Raw genomic sequence first — 22,885 nt, 5'->3', positions numbered from 1 at the left:
TATTTTTTTATTAAGGTAAAATCCACATAATGTATAATTCACCACTTACAATGTACAATCAGTGGGTTTTGGTACAGTTACAACATTGTGCAGGCTATCACTACTATCTTTCAAAATCCTTTTTATTGATAAGGATTTTTTAAAGAAAGTTTTATGATTTTGCTTTGAATTCACATGATACCATGCAGCTTTTTAAAAATAAACAAGTAGTTCAGTGTTTCATAAAATTAAAGTGTTGGAATATTATGAAAATTAACAGTATTGTTTCTTTTTTATAAAATGTTTTTAAAAATGCTGTGTACACACCGGCTCCAGGAGAGAAAGAAAGAAAGAGAGAGGTGTTTTAAGATAGAGCCTAGATACCTGCTTTTAATGTTATATTTCTGTTGAATAAGCAAGAAAATTGTTAATGGTCTCAAAATCATGAACTAATTTGAACAAGATAAAAAAAATTTTGTCAACATCCAAATCAAATAAAACTTGAGACCTTTAGTATTATTTATATAAGACTTTATTTAGTATACAAACCAAAATTTTATTTACTAGAATTTATGTACCTTTGTATCTTTTTATATTTGATTTGAGTAAGGAAAAAATTAACAATTTATATGAAAATTTTAAACATGTTAAGTTAGGACTATGACAGAATACTCCATATTAGATGTTTTATAGGACATTTAATTTGTTGGAGCTTGAGAGAAAGGTTTTTAAGAAAACCTAAACAGAAGAATTTTAAAGAAAAAATTTACATCTCTCATGCTTTAAGAAGCTGAGATTATGAGCAGGAACACTAACAGGATATTTGAGGTATTAGCTATGAAGCCCACTTAAAATAAAACATTACTGAGAAACCTCATGTTATTGGGACACCTGGGTGGCTCAGTCGGTTAAGCGTCTGCCTTCGGCTCAGGTCATGATCCCAGGGTCCTGGGATCGAGCCCCACCTCGGGCTCCCTGCTCAGCGGGGAGTTGGCTTCTCCCTCTGCCTCTTCCCCCTGCTTGTGCTCTCTCTCTCTCTGTCAAGTAAATAAATAAAATCTTAAAAAAAAAAAAAACCCTCAAGTTATTGCCAGATGTACTTCCATCCTCTTGGTTCTGTCCACACTGAAGTATCTTGAACAAAAAAGGGCGTTCTGATTACTGGATATCTCTATTTAGAAAAATGTTTGAGATCTGCTTATTGCTGATAATGTTTATGTGTGCTATGGATATTTAGTGTTTCAAAGTGATATTCTTAAACCAAGCAATTTTGCATATGGACAAAAGAGTATGATTTTTATGGTGGATTAGGACAAACTTGATTATTAAATGTTTAACAAGTGTTTGTTTACATGGGCAGTATTTAATAAACCTATGTGTGTTTTTAAATTCACATTTTAAAGAACATGAAATTAAACATTTTAACAGATTGTAAGTTTTCTTGTATAATGTTAATATTCTATCTGATGCTATGAGTGGAAGTAAATGTTACTTTTAACCCTGTCACAACCCTATGCACCTGGATATAGTGCTGGATTAGAGCCCCAGCCTTGGCTTTGCAACAGAAGTGTGAACATTCCTTTTAGCAGCGCCTTTCATTCTCTCCTGGACTAAAGAGTAGGATTGCTTTTGCATCTTAATAGATTTAATCAAATCTAATACTAGTTTGACAACTGGAGGTATAAAGGATAACCATCAACAGCTTTTCCCAAAACACAGAATGCTATTCCAGAGCAATATTCCAGTAATGAATTTCTTATTACTGCTTCCCAAAAGTTGTAGTGGCTAACCCATAGAATGCTCTTAATACATGCAGAGAGACAGCTCCCTCTATTTCTAAAGTTCATCATTTTATTATGTAATACCGTATATCATGATATTATATGGAACGAAGGAATAATATAGAGGAGAAAAGGGGATGAAATGAGGATTGGGAAGCATTAAATGATAAAAATCCACCTTCCTGGATGCAGTTAATACAGAAATGTAAAAATGTTCCCATCTGTCTAAGCCATCATTTTCTGATGTAGTCCCTGGAGGAAGTGGCTGAAAAGTCATTTCCACCTAATGGGTTGTTAGGTTGCCTCTGTACAGTAAGTTGGTGGTTGCAGCCCACTTCCTCTAAGACAAAGGGCTGTGTCTCTAAAACCCCATCACAACTGACACTAATTGGCATTGCTGTCGGCCCCGAGCTGTGAAAGCAGGCCTGCGTGGGCATATAGTGGGGCGCGCGCTGATGGTGTGTGTGGCACCAAGGGGCGGACTTTTTCTCATATTTTGCTAGTGGGTACATATGTTTTGCTTTTACTTTTCTGACCCCTGTTCCTGCAGTTTATATCCTCTTCAGCATTGTTATTTGACTTGGGGAAAAATTAATTGAAAGCCCCTTTGCTGAGCACTGTGTCATTGGAAGGTATCCTCACCTTATATAATGTTGGAGCTTCCGAATATTGTCACTTACCTGTGAAAATCTCTACTGAGTAATTAAAATTATCAGTAGTAAATATAGTAAATAAACAGACAAACTTTTACCTCACATTTTTATGCATCTGATAAACTAGCATTTTTTTTTCTTTTTTTTCTTAAATAAGAAGCCAGAAGAGGGCATATCAGTCTTTCAAAAATGAGTTTGGGAGCCATTTGGCCCAATTCACTTACAATTACTGTAAATTAGAAGATGAACCTGCTTTGTATTCATAAGGGTCTGGAGCAAAAGATTTAGTTGCTGCAAGGGGTTTGGAATGACAAAAAAAAATATGAAAGCAGATTAGCACCCTGTCCTTAGAAATTTTTAAGTATGTCAAAACTTGATTGCTGTATATGGCTCCAGACTTTTGATGATTATGTACAAGGGAGGGGACTGGGAAGAGAAGAGATGCCTTACTGAGCAGATACGTTGGAGGGGCACTTTCCTATACTTTACTTTACAAAATGTGCAGGTATTACCTGACTTCCATTTATAGCAAAGTAAACTGCAGTCATTGCCAGTTGTAGGCAAACTTTCTTAAATGCATATTGAAAAATTGGTGAGTGGTGGCAGAAGGGAGGAAGGGAATTACTAAGGGAATTGATTAGTCCTATGAATCATTCATATCTCTTCCCTGCATCCATTTAAAATGCAAACGGATAGCCATTTAGGCACCCAGACCCTGGCCCTTTCCAGCTCCCTCTCCCCCCACCCCCATCAGTTTCAGGCTCAGGGGTATGTAGTGGGATCTTGCTTCAACCGTTGGCTTGGACCACAGCTCCCTGTGAGAGGCTCTGCTTTCTAACATTGGAAAAGCTCTTGAGGCCTTCCTCAGGAAACTGCTTACTTCCTTCACAGTATCCAGAGGGATGTGAAACAAGTTTGGGGTTTCCCTTCACCCCTGAAGTCCTTCAAGCAGAGCATCTTCTTGAATTTATGTCTTTTATCTACTTCTCAACATGGTTCCATGCCTCTTTGGGGCACCACACTAATATAAACTGTTAGAGGGCTGAGACTCGGGGGAGGCTGCTGAGGTGCCCAGGGTGCGAAATTCTAGGAGGTGCTCCCTTTGGGGATCATGCATGGCACTTGAGATGCTAATTCATTAATTCTGAAGTGTGGTCCTGGCAGCCTGTACTTCTGCAGGGTGCCTTGGATGATTCTTAGATATACTTGTTCTCTTTTATATTTAATAGATAAGAGCTTTGCCTTGTTTTTTTAAAGAAGTGGAAGCATTTGGCCAGTAGCATAAGAAGATGAGATAGTGCTAAAAAACTTTTTCTCAGCACCTTGATAAATCTCACCTTCATTGTAGACTCCCCTTGCTTTATCTCCAGTGTCAAAATAGTAAAAGATGCACCAACACTATTTTCTGAGATTCTAAGTGAAAGCAAGAAGTAGTTTCATATTGGAAGCACTATTTGCACGTTTTACATTTCTCACCCTTGTCCTCTTTGTATGTTTTGTGTTCTCAGACGTAAAGGTAACATACCTGACACCTATGTGCAGAGTCTTAAGTTATTACCTCTGGTGTAATAGAATAGCCTCACACACAAACAAGCTTTAGTAGTTGATATAACACTACCACTTTATACCACTTTTGGCACCAGAAGATTTTTCCTCCTCATCATTAACTTTTTAAAATTAAGCACATTAATTTGGGGAAAGAAATCTCTATTTCAGTGAACTGACACACAGAATCAAAAATATTTTGCATGGAAGTAAAAGTTGAGAATGATGTTTTGGCAGTTAGAATATGGCTAGATAAGCATTATATAGTCTAATTCTAAAATTTGTTAATATTTGATGAAGAGGTACAAAGCTGAATGTATCTGTAGACTAGTAGTGTAAAAGAAAATAAGACTGTACAAGTATATACCCACTTAAAATTCTATCACTCCTACTTATATCCAAGGCATACTATCAGGCAGCTATGCTTTGGTGTTAAATTGAACACAGGTAATATATTTTACAATTAAAATAATAGCTCCACATTTACTGGATATGATCAAACATAAAATATTAAAACATGTTCACTGCCAGCTCTATAGAGATCCAGATAATGTTAAAGTTAAATCATACTGAATTGTGCTTTCTTGATCTATCTATGGTTCACCCAAGTGGAATATACTAATTGTCCAAATAGTGTAGGAAATAGTTATCTTATAATACTGTGAGGTACTTTGCAGAAATACAGTTTGTACTCTGTTTTCTTGTGTTTTTTGTTTTTGTGTGCCACTGATGTCCAGTTTCATGAAGAGCAGTGCCTGTGGTCTATGGTCTACTTAGGGTCCCTCTGGAATTATTCAAAATACATAATGTGGACTAGGCATAGGTTTCTGATATATCAGGGTTCTGAATGTGGGTGAGTGATAAATGCAGTAAAACTTTATTGGTTGCTACTGTCTTCCTTTATCATTCTTTGTAGACCACCAAAGCTAGTTTGTGTGTATTTGATCATCCCGTCATCCAATAATGTATTGACTTGTCTGATGGTAATCTTATTTAAGAGGTGGAGACACCACAACATATAGCATTACCTTCTGAATCATTTCATTAAAGAAAAGTAGAAATGTATGAAAGTGTTAAACATCTTAATATATTACCTCTTTTTCATCTTAACCTACTAACCAGGATTCTGTAATAGTCTGACCATTTCATTCCTTTCCAGAGCAAGAAAGCAGATTGAGAGGATTTCATCAGTCTGTACAGGGAATTCAAATTGACTCCCTTAACCAATTTTTTACCTTTACTGAAAGACAAATTGAGGGAGCTGTTCATTTGGAGAAGATGTTAGAAGGGTGTGCATGTTTGGCATTGAAGGCTGTTGTATGGTAGGCTTTTGTTTATAACTATTAGGGTGTCTTGCAGCAAGGGAATCTGAATTTTGAATTTGTACCTCTTACTTTTTGACCCTAAGAAAGTTGTAAAATACTGTAGCACAAGTTAGGATTTAACCCTTCAAATCATTTGAATATGGTTGATGTTAAACTCTATCCCTGATCACTTTGCATTCAAAATTTAGTTAGGAGAGAGCAGATGGCATATTTGTGTTTTACAAGTTCTAGCCTTGTCTTTGGAGTTATGGATTTAGCAAATGAAAGCACGAGGGCTTTGTCTATGACAGACCACATACATTTTAAAAAAGTGTGACTCTTTAATGTTCAGTTGTGTTTATATAGTGTGAATGGATTCTTCAGAGGCTGCAGTTTTTCATGGAGCCGTCCTTGAGGCATACTCCTACTCATTTCTTCATATTAAAGCCAAAACTTGATATTTTTAGTAACACTTGGGTCAAAGAAGAGGGGCAGCTGCAAAAAACTGACTTTAAGGAAAGAATATTGAAGAAAATATATTTTGGTGCTTGGCTTTTTAAAGGGGGAGGGTGGCATTTCATTACTAGATAGAAGCAGTTAAGTATTGTCCAAAGATTGCACATTGACTGTGACAGAGCTAGTGCCTGGTTGATGAGCTGTGATCAGTCTGGTTTTCCTTTTTCTTTGGTTTCAGGTACACCGTGTGTGTATATATGTGTATGTGTGTGTGTATAAGTTGACTTTGGGAGCAGAAAGATGGTAATGGTAGAGAAGAAAGGATTCTTTTCTATAATGATAGACATAAAGTTAGAATGTTACTAATATTGCCTAGAAGATGAGCTGGGTATGCAACCTCAAAATAAGATACTTTTTTTCTGGAATACCTAAAATGTTTCTTATAGTGGTTACTGGAGTATTGCACAGCCAAGCTGACTGAAACTGTTTACCTCTTGTCACTCTTATCTGAATTTGGATGACCAGGAAATTATTTCTGTACAACAACTTGCATATTTTGGTAATGTATTCTGTATGTTTTATGTGTTGTGTGAATTTTATGGTGTCTATTTTCTTTTTTTTTTATAGTGTCTATTTTCAGATAGATATTCCTGGAATTTGTAGATGTTATTCAGTCACAGACATTTTAACAACTTTATTTATTTATTTATTTATTTAGAAATTCACAAAATATTGCACGTTATATCTACTCAAAAGCTTTTTCTGCTTTTGTTTTTCCCCAGTATGCCGATACTTAGAAATATGATTTTAATGTAAATTTTATATTGATAGCCTCTTAGCATTCTCTCAGATTTCAATTTCTCTAAGAAAGTTATTATGCAACCAAAAATTTGACAGATAAATATAAAGTGTCTAGCGAGTGATGTGACTAGTAACAGAGATTTTACTTCATTTCTGTCAGCTTTCTGTGCTACTAGTATTAATATTTGAGTATATGGCTCTTGTTCTGTGCAGGTATGTACAAGGGTCTTTTTTGTCAAGGGGTTATGTCTGCCTGTGCTGAGAGACAAATTATTGGTTTGGAATCCTTAATTATGTAATAAAGATATTCTATGAGAACTCAAAATATAGATTTAAATCCCCAAAACTAGAGGGGACAAACTAGGAAAACCAGACGGATGAAAGAATATCATCTTTACGTGAGAGATGAATTATGATATTCAAAATCACATCCAGCTTTGTTAAAAAAAAGAGTGGATTTATTCTATACACTAAGATTATGGAGAAAATGACATGAAAGCACATGCTGATAAAGCTTGTGCCTTCTGGTTTATAAAGCAAATATCTAAATATATGTCTATTTGTGTCCATATACAGAGTTAAAGGACAGTTTTCCGTGAAATAATGCATTCCTTTAGAATTGCTGTAGATTTTCATAATTTTTAAAACATTCCTATTGTAACCTACATCAAAAGGGCAGCCAGGGTTTTTGTATCTGACTATACATATGCATTATAAAAAAGTGAGTCTACTGTAATTACCAGTTTGCAGAGCGAATTCCTGCAGGGTTTGTACTCTCCCCATTAGTAAAAGAGATAAGTTGAAATGTATTAAAATTTCACTGTACAACTGGGAGTTTTTGTTCACAGTAAATGTGTTAATGTTTCTTCATTGCTTGACTGTTTGTGTTTAAATTTAGGCAGTGTGCCCAACAGGGACAAAATTATAGGATAAAGCTATGTATAAAAGAAAATCCTTCTGAGAACACCAATAAGGCTCTTTTTAAAAATAAGTAGTTACATATAATAGTACATGGCCGTGGCCACAGAAAAAAGTTTTATCTGTCTATTTCAGAATTATTGGAATTTTTCTTTCTCTTGTGTAAAAGTTAAGAGGACTGAGTTTATGTCAATAGCTAATACATTTTGATGTAAAAACATTTATTATTTTATTCAGTGTTACTTCTGTAAAAAGAAAAGAGAAAAGATTCCTTCTTGTTGTTCTTATGATGAAGAGAAGCTAATAGCATTTTGAGAGAGAAGTGATTGATCGCATTTTCTTCCCTAGGAAAGGAATTCTTTCTTGTTAAGAATTCTAATTACAGCCTGTTATATTTTTGGAGCATTTTTCTCTGCTCTTCTTCCTTGCCACGAACTTAGTAAATACATTTATTCACATACGTAGGCTTACATTAAAAAAAATTAATCTGCAACCACTATCACCTAGTGTGAATACATAATAAAATTCACAAATACAAGATGAGGCTAGTATTTCTCTGTAGTCTAGAGTGGGCAGAAGTTGAAGTTATCTGTAAACACCAGCAATTTTTTTTTTTAGCCAGCCCCTTCCTCTCTTTCTTAAATGTAGAAAATGTATTGTAGTTCCTACTGTTTGCCTTTTGTAGTTTTTTATTTTTTGCCCACTTTTCCATACGGGAAAATGAAAGAATTTGCCAGTATCCATATGCCATCTCAAATGTCTCCATGTGCCTCACACTACAGACTCTCACAAACTATGCAAAGAAGCAAAAGCAAAATATAAATCTTCATCTTTAAATGTTGCCATCCTAGAAATAGTGTTTTGTAATTAGTGATAATGTATGCAGGTAAGTGGAGATATATTCAGGGTGCGGTGGGATGGAGGGTACATTCGTATGTTTATGCTTTCATTTGTTTGTATCCATACATTCAAGTACCCATAGGAAAATGTGAAAAGCCCATGAATATTTCCCATTGTGTATTAGCTTTCCATCATAAAATATATTTTTCCCCTTAAAATAGGTTGGTTCACCAGAGAGAGAGAGAGAGATGCATTTAATTCTTCCTCCTATACACTGTTCTTTAAAAAGTAAATTTTTAACTGATAGACCTTGAAGTCCTTTAGAGCTATTACTTTCTTTTGGCTAATTCGTAGAAAGGCACCATATGAAAATTGGATTTTTGATCTGATGGAGTGATTTTTGAGTTCTTATGAACCATTTATAGTCTATCAAGTAAATCCTTCTTAGTTCACGGATTATTGACCCAATGGACCATATTAGCTGCTTCGAAGCTGTTATAGGGCCATTATGTTGATTCAGCTGACACACATGTGAACCCAGTCCACATGCCCAAGATGACATTAACATTGTTCTGGAAGATTCCCTTTTTTTTCCCCCCCACAAGGCTTTCTATTTATTTCTTAATTTTCAAGAGTTAGCTCAGAGTTCCTGACAACCATTGCATAGGTTTCTGTTTGTTCAGTGAAGTTGAAGCATTTGTTAGCAGCTAGATGGTCTGTTTTTTGCCATCTTTCTCTATATGTCTCTCTTTGTCTTTTAACCAACTAATCCTTACAAGAAAAAAGAGAATAATGTTTTTTCAATACTCTAGGGCACATTTTACCCTCAGATACTTATAGATTCCTTAGAAATTTGTGAGATTTCTCTGAGCATCTGAATGTAGCCCTTTGAATTTGAGAAAACAACCTTTTAGAAGAAATGATAACATTTTATTTGTGTTTTTAAAAAATGTATTACCTGTGAGGTTTCACTTGAAAAATTCTAGCAACTCTAGCCAGTGGTAAAATCAAGATGTGCCTTTAGTGATATATATGAGGCTCTAATGAAGCCAGTCCAGGTCTCGGCATGGACCCCTAGGGAATCTGTGACCTAACATAAATAACGTATAAGAGGGCATGTAGACTGTTCATCATATCATTATTATTATTTGTAATAGGTATGATTCCTGAGGTGATATCTGCTCTTGGGCAAAGAAACATAGTCTTTCATAATCAGACATAATTGTGATGTACAGTTATATATGCACAATGGAAAGTATTAAAATGTTTGTTGAGATACACTACTTACTAATGGGCAATCCCAAGGCAGGTAGAAATAAGGTGATATTAAATGAACCATGTGTTCTTAGGGATGCCTTGTGTCACTTTTTTCAGAGTTTGGCCTTTCTTAATATAATCATTTAAAGACTCCATAGAAAGCTGTTCAGAGTTGCTTTCTCTGTCTAAAATGTACCACTTAATGGAAAGTCCTAATATAAATTAACTGCTTACTTTGCAGTTTGCCCCACCTTTTCAAGTTGCTTAAACCTTTACCCACACCTCTCCCTTTGAGTGTAGTTTTGTCCACATCTCTTATTCGGTTTTAAACTCCTGTTGGAACTAAAATATATCTGAGGAAATCTCACTGTGGAGGGAGGGTAGCAAGGGGGATTATTTAGCTTCTTGCCTTTCATACACAGGCAGAGTGGAAGGAGCCCAGGATTACTAGCAGTGGCCATTTAAGGACATCTCAGAGCCTCATTTTATGCTGTTTGAAAAATCTCTAATTTGGGAGATTTTGATGATTAAATAGGAGAATGTATTTGAAGTATTATGCAAGCTTCATAGCACTGAACAAACGTGGATATTATTAGTCTCACAAAGGCTGCCTCAATTGGCCTGGGTAATCAGAGTTGTCATCTGAAACGATACATTCTAAAACGCAACAACTTGTCTCACTTGTTGCTTTCCTGGGATAAATTCTTTTTACAAGCCTAGAGAAGTAAATTTAGTTAAAAGGTCACCCACCTTATGCTCTTGCTTGGTAAATGGATTGATTATTGTGCTCTGGCATTTGAAATAATGTGGCTAGCTCCTTTTGCAGAGGATCAAGATTTAGAGGTTCTCCTCCCTTAAGGGAGTCCTTCCCATGCTGTCTGGAAAGGAGAGGTGTCATCAAGTTGGGATAATGTCTTACATTTGGGCACAACTTGGGACAAGTCTTGGGTTATTCCTGCACCTCTCTGCTTGGTCACCAAAATATGACATCATCATGCAAATCGTTCTTCTCAGGATTGTAGCTGCTCCAGAAATACTGGAACTGAAGGCTTTATCTTGTCTTACTTCTTGCCTAGTGAGGAGTATTTCTTTGTAAAGTGCTTAAAGGTTTATAAATCTTCTTGCATCTCATTATAAATCCCTTCCTTATTAATGTCTTCCCTATCATATTATATTAGTAATTGTTTTCATGAATGCCACAGAGAAATGTAATCACATTACCATCTTTCAAATTGCATTAGTGAAAATGAATAAAATGTATATCAATGGAATACAAAATTGCTGATTCAACATTAAGGTGAAATGAGATGAGTATTACTTAGCATTCATATGATATCAGAGGTGCTTTGGCTCCTTATATAAAGTTATGTATTCTGGTAAATGTAGACTGAGTTTAGTTAAAATGGGTTATTTTGTATGATGAGCTAACCCCTTATTTTCAATTAGATGATAGGTATGTTCACTGAAAGAGTATTTCCTTTCTAATTATCACAGCTGCCTGTGTGAGTAGTCTGTAAAATTTGTAAGCATACAGGCAATAAATGGAATATCTTAATTGTTAACTGTTAGGTAAGAAAATAAAATGTTTCTGCCCAAATTGAAATGCCTTTTCATTTCCTGTTTCTCTAATATTACTAATTGCCTAACAAAATAGCTTGTATTACCATAGGCCTAATTTAATTGGAGGAAAAAAAACGTAACACATGCACTCCAAAGCCTGAATATGCTTTGATGCCATAGAAGCATGGGTATTTTCCTTATATAATTGGCTATATCCCGCTGTTGATTTTTGCTCTGAACTCCTAAATTATTTAAATGGGGTCTTCCTCATGTCGATTGATAGTAGGTTTTGGTCGTAAGGCAATGACTACAGATGCTCATTGGACCCATGTCTGTGAAAATTTATGTGCCTGTGTATATGTCTCTTTCTCCCTGTTTGTGTTTATGTATTCACACATAGTCATAGAAACATTCACACTCATGTATAAACATTTACTCAGAAGCTTATGGTTTTCCTTCTTTGTTCCCTCCCGCTAAACCAAAACCTGACTTTTGCAGAAGTAACTGTTTCATTGCAGTAAATTGAGGAATGTTTTTGCTAATACACATGACAGAATTCATCACTATCAATTTTTTTAAAAGATTTTATTTCTTTGAGAGACAGAGAGCAAGGGAGCATGAGTAGGAACAGGGACAGAGGGACAGAGAGCAGACTCCCCACTGAGTGTGGAGCCCTATACAGGGCTTGATCCCAGGACCCTGAGATCATGACCTTAGCCGAAGTCAGACGCTTAACTGACTGAGCCACCCAGGCACCCCCATTACTGTCAATTTTTAACAAATTCTTAGCTGTTTAAGTATCTTGATATTAGTATGCTGAGCATAACTGAGAGCCACCCTCCCCCCAATTTGTTGAAGAGTGTCCTAGATTTCCCTGAAGGAATAATGGCAATGGACTTAGAAAATAATTGCCAATTTTTAGATGGATATATTAGGCTTTAATATTTTCAAAGTAGAAGGGATTTTCAAATTTAGGTAGCAGGAAAATTTTTTTTGTTTGCCTTCTGTTTATTCACTCATTTAACATTCGCATATTGAAGACCTACTAGGTTGAAGAAGGATATTATGCTACATTATGTATCCCAGGGGAATGCTATCTTATGAGTTAAGTAATTTAATGCCACCAGTAGAAACCAGGTTTTGCAGTGAGTTTTGTCCCTCGCCCCTTTTAAACAGCTTTATTGAGATAGAGTTCATACATCATATATTCTATCATTTATAGTGTACAATTCAGTAGGTTTTAGTATATTCATAATTACATGTAACCATCATCATAGTCATTTTTGGAACATTTTCATCACCCCAAAAAGAAATCCTTTAGCTACCCCTGCAAGCCCTAAGTAAACCACTAACTACTTTCTGTCTTTATGGATTTTTATGTTCTGGACATTTCATATGAATGGAATCCTATATATGTGGTCTTTTGTAACTAGGTTTTTGTTTTTGTTTTTTTTTTTTACTTCACATAATGTTTTCAGGGTTCAGCCATGTTGTACTATATATCAGTAGTTCATTCCTTTTTATGGCCAAATAATATTCCATCATATGGAATATGCCATTTTTTTTTATCCATTCACCAGTTGATGGAGGGATCATAGCTTTTAAGAGAAACTCAAAATAAGGCTTAAAATCTCTGGATTTTAACAGTAAATGGTTTTGAAAGGCCACTTTCCCCCAGTGAATCTCTTTCAGTTATGTTAGAGAAGTGTTTCTTACAAAGATGATATATTCCTTGATCAATAGTTTTATTCTCATGGTGACTTGTTTGACCATCTTTGAATTGTCCAGCTTTTCATCTTGACCATGTTTACATCAATGGCATCTGGCCCTTGCAGTGAGTCTGGCCTTAACTTGTGTCTTCAAATCCTCTGATTCAGCCAGAAAGTCTGATTGTTGAAGACACCAAGAAATTTCAGAGCACCTAGGTATAACAAAATGATCATTTTCAAGTTGCTATTCATATGATGTTAAAAATATTTAGACAAATTTGAAGGAACCTGTTATTGAAGGGTTAATTAATTTTTCAATCTTAAATTTATCTTACCACCAAATAAGATACATACTTTTGCTGTAATTTCACATTGTGAAATTTTGAGTGGATTTTGTTTTTTTGTTTTATTTTTTGTTTTTTTTTTAAAGATTTTATTTATTTGAGAGAGAGAGAGACAGCACATGAGAGGGGGGAGGGTCAGAGGGAGAAGCAGACTCCCCGCTGAGCAGGGAGCCCGATGTAGGACCCGATCCCGGGACTCCAGGATCATGACCTGAGCCGAAGGCAGTCGCTTAACCAACTGAGCCACCCAGGCGTCCATTGAGTGGATTTTGTTAAGCAGACAGAATAACTTCATTGTTGTTCATTTGCTATTATTACTGTTAAGAGTAGTGGTATTTATACGCAGTTTAACACTCTGTGGACCCTTAAATTTATAGTATATTTTGTAATCACTGATAATTACTTTTTGTGAACTCTGTGAACATTGCCCATTAAAACTCAGATTTGTAATTTTTTTGTATAAATACTAGAAAACATACCCACCTTATTACAACTATAGATTTATATTAATAGTTTCATAGTTGGGGTGCCTGGGTGGCTTGGTTGAGCTTCTGCCTTCAGCTCAGATCATGATCCCAGGGTCCTGAGATCGAGTCCCTCTCCCTCTGTTCTCTCTCTTGTGCTCTCTCTCTGAAATAAGTAAATAAAATCTTTAAAAAAATAGTCTCAGAGTTAGATAAGACTTTTAGACTGTTATAAAACTTCTTTGTAGGACAGTTAAAACCATGGATCTTTTGGTCACTGTTCTGTCTGTCCAACTCATGCCATCTTATCTTATTTCAATACCCGATTGCAAAACCCTGTAGCACAACAGGGGGACATACCTTTGCTTTAATCATGTCTGAGATTTGTAATCAAGTAAGAGTAAGTTTCTTGTGCTTCTGTCTAGTTCAAGTTGACTCAGAAGCTGTCCACCATTCAAAAAAATTGAGTTTTGTTTGCTTAGGCTGCATTGTGTGTTGGCCAAATTTAGGATATTGATGAGTTCTACAAAGGCAATGTCATAGAGGTTTTCCAAGTCTTAGGTAACACTCAGAGCACTTAGTTTGGAAGTTGTTTCTTTTCCATTAGCTTTATGTATCAGCCATGTGAAAAATGGGAAGGAAAACTGACCTGAAATGAATTGTGTAAGACTGTTGAATCACAGACCTGTACCTCTGAAACAAATAATACATTATATGTTATAAAAACAAAGGAAGATAGTAGGAAGGGAAAAATGAAGGGGGGGAAATTGGAGAGGGAGATGAACCATGAGAGACTATGGACTCTGAGAAACAAACTGAGGGTTCCAGAGGGGAGGGGTTGGGGGGTGGGTTAGCCTGGTGATGGGTATTAAAGAGGGCACGTTCTGCGTGGAGCACTGGGCGTTATGCACAAACAATGAATCATGGAACACTACATCAAAAACTAGTGATGTAATGTATGGTGATTAACATAACATAATAAAAAATAAATAAAAATTAAAAAACCCACTAATGATGTATGGTGATTAACATAACATAATAAAATAAAAAAAAATTTACACGGGGAGGCATTTCCTGACTTAGTCACCTTACTGTCATTTGAATTCTTTGGAATCTTCGTGACAGTGTTTTTGAAGTACTGTCTTAGGTTTTCGTATACAAGATGTATAAATATGTGGAAGTCCCATTAATCTCTGTGCATCTCTTTGGCCATTCTCTTCATCCAAATTGCTTGTTAACTGTTACTTTGTAATTACAACCATGTAATCTGTGACAGTATTGGAATACTTAGCTTCCAGATTCATTAACAGATAATTTTCTATTCCAGATTTTTATTTTTTTAAGACTGAAGTATTTCAAGGATGATTTTCCTACCCAATAAAGTGGTTCATTTGATCTCTGACACCATGTATATCTTTCCTTTTTGGACTTGTGTGTGTGTTAGGAGATGAATAACATATGTAGTGATGACTTAATAAGAATTTATTATAACATAGACTGTTTTGTATCCTCATGGAGGGTTGGCCAATTTTACATATTTATGGTATCTATGTGTGACTTCCAAAGTAGAAAACTCAATTCATTAAGAAATTTGTTCTTGCTAAAGATAAAAATGGTGAGCCTTGTCACTTACAACCATCATAGCCAATTAATTTATACACCTAGAATCTACCTAAGTTTACAGAAGAAACTGATGGGACAGAATGGATACTATATTAACAATCAGCTTTCTCTATAGTTCAGTTTTAATGTAGGTCAGGTACTTATCTATTAAACAATTAAAAATGATTCAAATACAATTTCATAGTCTAGGTTATAAATCTTGATATCCTCCCCAAAAATGAACAAGGGAAAAGCAATTTAATAAAGATTTTTAGTTATATATGGGAGATTTAGCCAGGGTTAATAAACACTTGAAGGGAACTCCTGGCAAATAGTTTTTGTTAGGGAAAGGCAAAACCTAGAATTTAAGTTTTTCATTTTTTTTTCCTTTCTATGATTGCTCCTTCAGAATATATGTTTTATGTTTCTATTTGCCCCGTGGCCTTATTTTGCCTTTTGTTATTTTGTATTAATATGTAATTTGTATAAGTGTTCCCAGACAAGAAACAGCTAATAGATTTATTAATGAGACTTGTTTATAGTTCTTTTGTGAGGCACACTAAATATTAGCTGAAGCAATAATCGTGTTTTCCTGGGAAATGTCACTTAGTGAGAAGATTGATGTGCAGTTCACATATACTTGCAGAGTTCAAGCCAGCTATGACTATAATAAAGCTAAAGAGACTTCAGTTTTAGTGATAACAGAATCTTATTTGAATAGGACTTTGGAACTCATCCAGAATACTTTCAAATGCACTCTTATTTAATATTCAAATACAAAAGTGTTACTGATTGAACCTTGATTAAATATTTTTATTCTTAATTGACTTTATTTTAGATATACTTTTGAATGTCAATATTTATAATTTACTGGTTTAATTGTATGTTTTCTTCCTTCCTCTCTAGAGAATGGAAATAAACTGATTAATAATTGGGAAATCCACCCTGTCATTTAAGAGCCATGTAATATCCATATAAACATTTCCAAATCCTAATATTAAAAACAAATACTAATCCCTGTCATATCTATCTTAGAGTATTATAGTATACCTAATATGGCATCATGTATGTCAAAGTGTTCATTTTTTCATTACGACTAAATATGTATTAAACGTTTTATAAAGTGTTAGGAAAATAGTACATTGGGAAGACTCATAAGGGGAAAATATTCAAATATAATATGTGGAAAGTTTCTTGGGTCATAAATGGTTTCCATTTATTGAGCTTTTCCCATTACTTGGCACAGTGCTATGTCCTTTATAGTCATTATTTCATTTAAGCCTTTGACTCTCTTGTGACATTACTGCTACTGTTAGTAATGAGGAAAGAGGCTCAGAGGATCATGTACTTCTTCAAGTGCCTTTTGAGTACCTATTATTTGCCAGTATACACTGTAAGCACCACAAATGTGTTGCCCTGCCCTCATGAAGCTTAAATTCTAGAGGGGAAGACAGACATTAATCAAATAACCACACAGATGTATAAATACATTTATATATAATAGATAATAAATAAAGATAAGTTACAGATAAATCTTCACATCCATGATATGTGCTATGACAGAAAGACCCCTTGTGAAACAGGAAACTAATGGGGAACTTGACCAGGAGATGAAGACAACTGCCCTGGGGCATGGCAGTAATATTGGAGTTGAAATGTGGAAGATGGGCATTAGTTAACCATGTACAACGGGGGTTTAATGGTGGGCAGGTTGAGGGGCTCTGCCTCACGACTGTCTGACTGTAAATGGGATTACAACTGAAATTCTCAGTCAGCCTGATGGAGAGTTTACACAGACTTGGGTTTGATTCCTATGACTTTATTAGTTCAATGTCTTTAGGCAGGGTACTGAATTATCTCCACCTCATTTTCCTCATTTGCGAAATAAAGGTAATAATAGTACTAACCTCATGGTATTTTCTGACGATTAAGAGAGCTAATATTTATAAAATATTTAACACAATGAGTGGAAAATGGCAAATATCCGGTAAATCTAGCGATTATTAATGATAATGGGTAATAGGTTACTGCTATAAATTTTAAAATCCTACCTTTGGAAGAAGAAAAGACAGAGGAATAAAAAAGGAGAGATGGTACTTCTCTTGCCCATTTGAGGGCTTCCTTCTGTTCTTTTAGGGTCGTTTCTCTACACCCACTGCCCACAAACTCTGTCAGGTCCCTGAGCGCAGGGACTCTGCCATCCGTTTCCAGCCACTTAACACAGTACTTGGCTCCAAAATGATGGTTTTGCGTAGTGATAATATTTGAAGCTGTAGGAGGGGATAAAATTGCCAAATTAAAAAATGAGAGCCTGGCGTGGGAAACACCTGTATTTATTTACAGTGGAGAGAAAGTGAGACGTTGCTGCCAGAAAAACTAGGATAGTTGGTCTCTACAGCCCAGGAATGAAGGAGAGAGTGCCGTAAGCTGCATCGAGGTCTGGGAAGACCAGGAGACTAGAAAAAGGGACCAAAATTAATGAGAACATTCCTTTTGGAGAAAGTTTCAGAAACGTGTGGGACAGAATCCAGATTGCAAAATTAAAATGTAGGTGGTGGTGCAGAAGTTAAAAGCAGTGGGTGTTGGATGCATGGATTTTTCTTTCAAGAAATCCATGGTAAAGGTAAGCAGAAGGAATAATTACTTTTAATAAGTTGCAGATTTAAAAAAATTCATTATTGTTATTGTTCTGGAGGATTTGGCAATGCTGATCATGTCAGAATTGAGGAAAGAATTACCGAGCGCTCTTGAAGAGGCACAGAGGGGCTGATAATATGAGACAGCTAGACCTGCCTGAGGATCCCTGCAAATACAGGGGGGAACAGTCTGACTAAACTGTCTGCTTTTTTCCTGGTATCCTCTTTCTGCCACTTCCTCATCATCTCTGGATTTTCTGTAGTTGAGAGTGCCCAGCAGTGAGTAGGAGGAACTTATATGTTAGCTGAGTGAAGGAAGAAGTAAGTGTGCTTACAAAAAATGAAAGTTTATCCATTTCTACTCTTCCCAGCTGTCTCCTTGTAAAGCATGTACATTTTTGAGGCTTAACTGCCTTTGATAATTTTATGATAATTTATTTTCTTTAAGTGTGGGTGAGTTGGCAAGTGATCACATTGGTTCTGTTTTGTTGTGAATAAATAGTATGTCAGAGTTTTATGCTGTTTCAAAAATGTTATTTAGAATAAAACTTCCTTTGAAGCCACAATAGTCTCTTACTCAAAATATTTATTTAGACCATATTGTTTAAATATATATAATTCCCTTAAGGAACAATTGTAGTCTATAAAAATCTGAATTTAAAACAAATAGACCTTCTGGAATTCATAGAAATTCAAAATGGATATTCCAGTGTTTAAGTGTTTATATACAAAAGGAGTTGAGGTGTTCCAATGTTTGTGTGTTTAGGTACAAAAAGAGTAGAATTCATAAAAAAGGATGTTGGTCTGAAAAGTTTAATTCCCAAATGTGCCAGATGTATAAAGTTATTTAGGTAGAGAAAATATTTAAATCATAGAGTAGTTAAGAGTAAATGAATGAGTCAACTAGTGAATAAATAATTATAATAAAAATAAAGCAAGTCTACAGTCTCTTAATTTGTTCTGTCCTGAATATAGCTATAATTAAAATTGAGAAAAGTGTGCTTTAAACACGATGTAAAATTAGGCTATTTTTGTAAAATAACTGAATGTTATCAAATTAATGACTGAAAATATGTATGTCTCTTGTGTTGAAGTTAACATATAGTCCTTGAGAAATCATCTCTTTTTATTGGGAATTTTTAAATTTTGGTAAAGCAGAGGTGATTTTTTTGAGGGAGGGAGTTATAAAAGCTTGTATTATTGCAGTTCAGATTACATGAATATTTTAATGTCAATGTGGTTGCCGTATCTGAATTTATAATTAGATAGTTTGTAAAGTACCTTGTTTTTAGTAGAAACACTGCCCTCTAAACTGTTTTGTTTGGGTTTGGGTTTTTTAACCATATTACAATCAAATTGTGAGTTCATTAACTAATGAACATGATATTTAAATAAGGTGTTTCTAACCTGTTAGGTTCTGATATATTGCTCGGTCAGTAAACTATTGAAGTGGAAATAAGAAATTTCGGGAGAAATATTTCCCCCTGTAACCTACAAATGCATATATTATTCTTGCTTAGTCAGCATTTACTTCCTTTGGTATCCCTATTCTTATAACTCATTCTTCCAGTCACCAATGCATACAGCAAAGTTTTACAATCTAGCTAATATGTAATTAGACTGTTGACATTGGAAGACAGACCCTGAAATATCAGGCAGATTATACAATTGCATGTTTCCCTAGTGGTAATGGAGCAGCAAATTAGAGGTGGAGGTGAACTAAGAAAGGAGTCTATAGTGAGGACTCTTCATTGCAAACCGAACTGGGACCTATAGATTTAATGTTTGTTAGTGAAAAGAGAAATACTTCAAAGTTACCTGATCCAAAGCATAGGGAACAATAAAAACCCCGTCCAGTCTTATTCTCTGTAAATAGAACTTGGCCCAACTGTGTTAACAATATCTAAAATACTGTCTGTTAAATGTGAGACAGTTTATATAAAAATCCAAATGGTTCCAGGAATATGAGCATCTGGAAGCTGTGTAAGGGAGCATAGCTTTCAGTTATAGACCTGCAATTTCAGGTAGTTCCATGCCTCTCCTCCAAAAACCCCCTTGCCCCCCACCACCCCAAATCAGTAAGCATTGATTGCATCTAAAGTTGTAGAGAGATCTTTTCCTGGCAGTTCAGGTAGTTACAGTAGATTGTTAATCTGTGAATGATCAGACTAAATCCCTTCTGTCTTCAGAATTTCCATGCAAATTAGAACTAAATGTATGAGCTAAATTTATTAACTGTAGTCTAGGAGCCTAGGTCAGCTTTAGCGAGTTTTAAGCATAGGTTTTTATCCATAAAAAGTTACACTTCATTTATGCTAATTTTCTATGGATTCACTTTATAATATAAACTGGTGAGATGATTTTTTAAAGTACCTGTAAAGAAATGAAAGATTTTTTTAGTGTGTTTTCCAGTTTTCTAAGAGTTGGATTGTTATAGATATAAGATGTTTACACAAATGGCTTTTCCTATTCTAATCTGAAAACAAATTTAAACTTATTTTCTTACATCACCATTAAAGTAAAAGGAAAGAGGGCGCCTGGGTGGCTCAGTTGGTTAAGCCTCCTCCGACTCTTGATTTCAGTTCAGGTCTTGATCTCAAGGTTGTGAGTTCAAGCCCCACTTTGGGCTCCACACTGGGCATGGAGCACACTTTAAAAAAAATAAATAAAAAGTAAAAGGAAAGTTGTTTTGTATTTTTCAAAATAGGAATGAAAATGAAATTAAGTCAAAAGGGAAAAAACAAGGCATTGGGAAGTAGATAAATAATACCAGAACTATGCTAGATTTTATTGGGCTGACAGGAGTGTCTTTCAGGGTGTATCTGATAGATTAGCAAAGCAATTTAAGTGAAATCATCAGAAGAAAAGTAATATTCTAATAATAATATCTGTATGTCATGTTTTACTTTCACCAACATTTCACCTGAGCATTATTGTATTAGAATGTATTTTTCTGTGTTATTGCCAAGTGGATAAACTTAAATGGGAATATATAGTAGCAGCAATATTTTTTTCTGTTTGGGATCCCTAGCGTTAACAAATCAAGCATCTTGTAGAATATGTAATCCTTTATTCTTGTTCTGCTTGGTCTACGTTCCTAATTTAAAGGTGAAATATGAATGACACAAAACATTGTTAGTGAATGAGCTTTGTTTTCTTACATTTTTTTGTAAAAGATTTTGATCCAAATTTATTTTTAAAACTCTCCAGGCCCCTACCAACATAAAGCCTTTAAAAATGGAAGTGGATGTTATTTATTAAAATGGTGAAGAAACACAGTACCTTTGAACAGATGCTGATCCTTTTTTTTCCTCCTTTATTTTTCAGGCCATCCGTTGCACACTGGTAAACTGCACGTGTGAATGTTTTCAGCCAGGGAAGATTAACCTGAGGACTTGCGATCAGTGTAAACATGGCTGGGTGGCACATGGTGAGGAAAATCTGGACTTTTCTTCCTGTTCTTGTTAGGTTCATGTGAACGTGCGTATTTTTTCCGAGCCGTCGCTGCCCTGGAGAAGAGAGGGGTCAGCTGTGCTCCAAGTGTTAGTTAACATTCAGGCTCCAGCGTATCCTTGGCTCCAAGGAGCAAGGCTAGGCGAGCAGAGCAGCCCTTAGCAGAAGGGTGCGATGTTTATAGGACAGTTGGGCCGTGGGGTTCTGACTGAACACAGCAGCGGCCAGCAAGCACCAGGCCTGATGGAAACTCAAACATACCACAGTTGGCCGTTTAGGGCCCGGACCTCAGAGCGAAGCTGGCAAACCCTCTTTGCTTGAGGAGAATTCGTCGATGACTGCTCGCCCTTGTCATATGCATTTGAGGCTGCATTTCTCCTCCCAGATGTTAAATTTTGTATGGTCCAAGGTGGGTGAGAGAGTGAACGGGGACATTATTTGGCTGGTATCTGAAAAAATAATCTGTAAATACATCCTTTCAGTGTGCATCAGGATTGGAGGTGGCCGGTGTTAGAGTGGGAGCTCTGCGTAGGTGTGTGTTGGGGGCGAGGGTGACCCAGGGCCATGGCTGGAAGCGTTGCGGCTTTTTGCCAGACGCACAGAGCTGTTCCGCCGGTGTGCCGTGACTAAGCAGTTAATATCTTCTTATGTATGGCTTATGGTTTTTACATTGAGGCAAAAAGAGACTTAGAAAATAAGCATTTTCTTTACTTCCTAGAATGTAGAATTTTAATAGATAGGTAATGTTTATGAAAGAAATCTTGGCTTGAGATTTTTTTGACAGCCTGGGGTATTGGCTCTTTAGTGGATATATTCTTCATTCCCAAGTTGTGTCAAATATCCAGTGGGTTGTATTTTTATAAATGTCATGTTATTCTAGCAAGATCTGAGGTAACAACACTGGGCCATGCCTTGAAAGGCTTTTAATTTATCATGTACCTTGCTTGTTAGGTTGTGTGTGTTGGCGTTGTGGGGACATTTCAGCCATGTTTCTGTGTGTAAGAGAGAAGAGGTAGATAGGGTGGTAGGAGGGGGAATATCCTGGAAGGGGTGTGCCTGGCAGGCAGGGCCATGATCCTTCGGTGCCTCCAGGGATGGAACTCTCCTGTTTCATTAACAAGGCCAAAATCTGCAACTCGGTCCGGTTTTGAACAACAGATGAGCTGCTGTTCCTTTGGCAGTGTATGTGTGTTACCACATGCGGTGATTTCTTCTCTCTTCCTATATTCATTTCCTAGGGCTGCCATAACAAAATACCACGACTGGGTGGCTTAAATCAGAAGTTTATTTTCCCACAGTTCCAGAGGCTGGAAGTCCACCATCAGAGTGGTTTCATTCTGAGGACTTTTCCTGGCTTGTAGATGGCTGCCCTCTTGTTATGTCCTCAAATGGTCTTTCAATGGGCACACACCCCTGGTGTCTCTGTGCATCCAGATTTCTTCTTGTTCTAAGGACACCAGGCAGACTGGATTAGGGCCCACTCTAGTGGTCTCATTTTAACTTAATCAGCCTCTTTAAAGGCTCCAACTCCAAATATAGTCACGTTCTGAAGTACCAGGGATTAAGGCTTCAAGGTATGCCTT

General features: G+C 36.0%; 1 protein-coding gene across 2 annotated transcripts in view; it reads left to right on the top strand.

The window, feature by feature from the left end:
• Positions 1-22,885, top strand: part of BNC2 (basonuclin zinc finger protein 2) — a 285,410-nt gene that overhangs the window by 115,145 nt on the left and 147,380 nt on the right. For both annotated transcript variants that reach the window (XM_088018876.1, XM_028107323.2), the window contains one exon: positions 21,177-21,279. In XM_088018876.1, coding sequence (XP_087875002.1) covers positions 21,177-21,279 — 103 coding nt within the window. The remainder of the gene's footprint in view (positions 1-21,176; positions 21,280-22,885) is intronic.

The sequence above is a fragment of the Eumetopias jubatus genome, unplaced genomic scaffold, assembly GCF_037043125.1.
Source record: "Eumetopias jubatus isolate StellerSeaLion01/CBP00866 unplaced genomic scaffold, mEumJub1_p1.0 scaffold_15, whole genome shotgun sequence".
Taxonomy (NCBI): domain Eukaryota; kingdom Metazoa; phylum Chordata; class Mammalia; order Carnivora; family Otariidae; genus Eumetopias; species Eumetopias jubatus.
The sequence above is the reverse complement of the archived record's forward strand: the minus strand, read 5'-3'. Positions and strand labels throughout refer to the sequence as shown.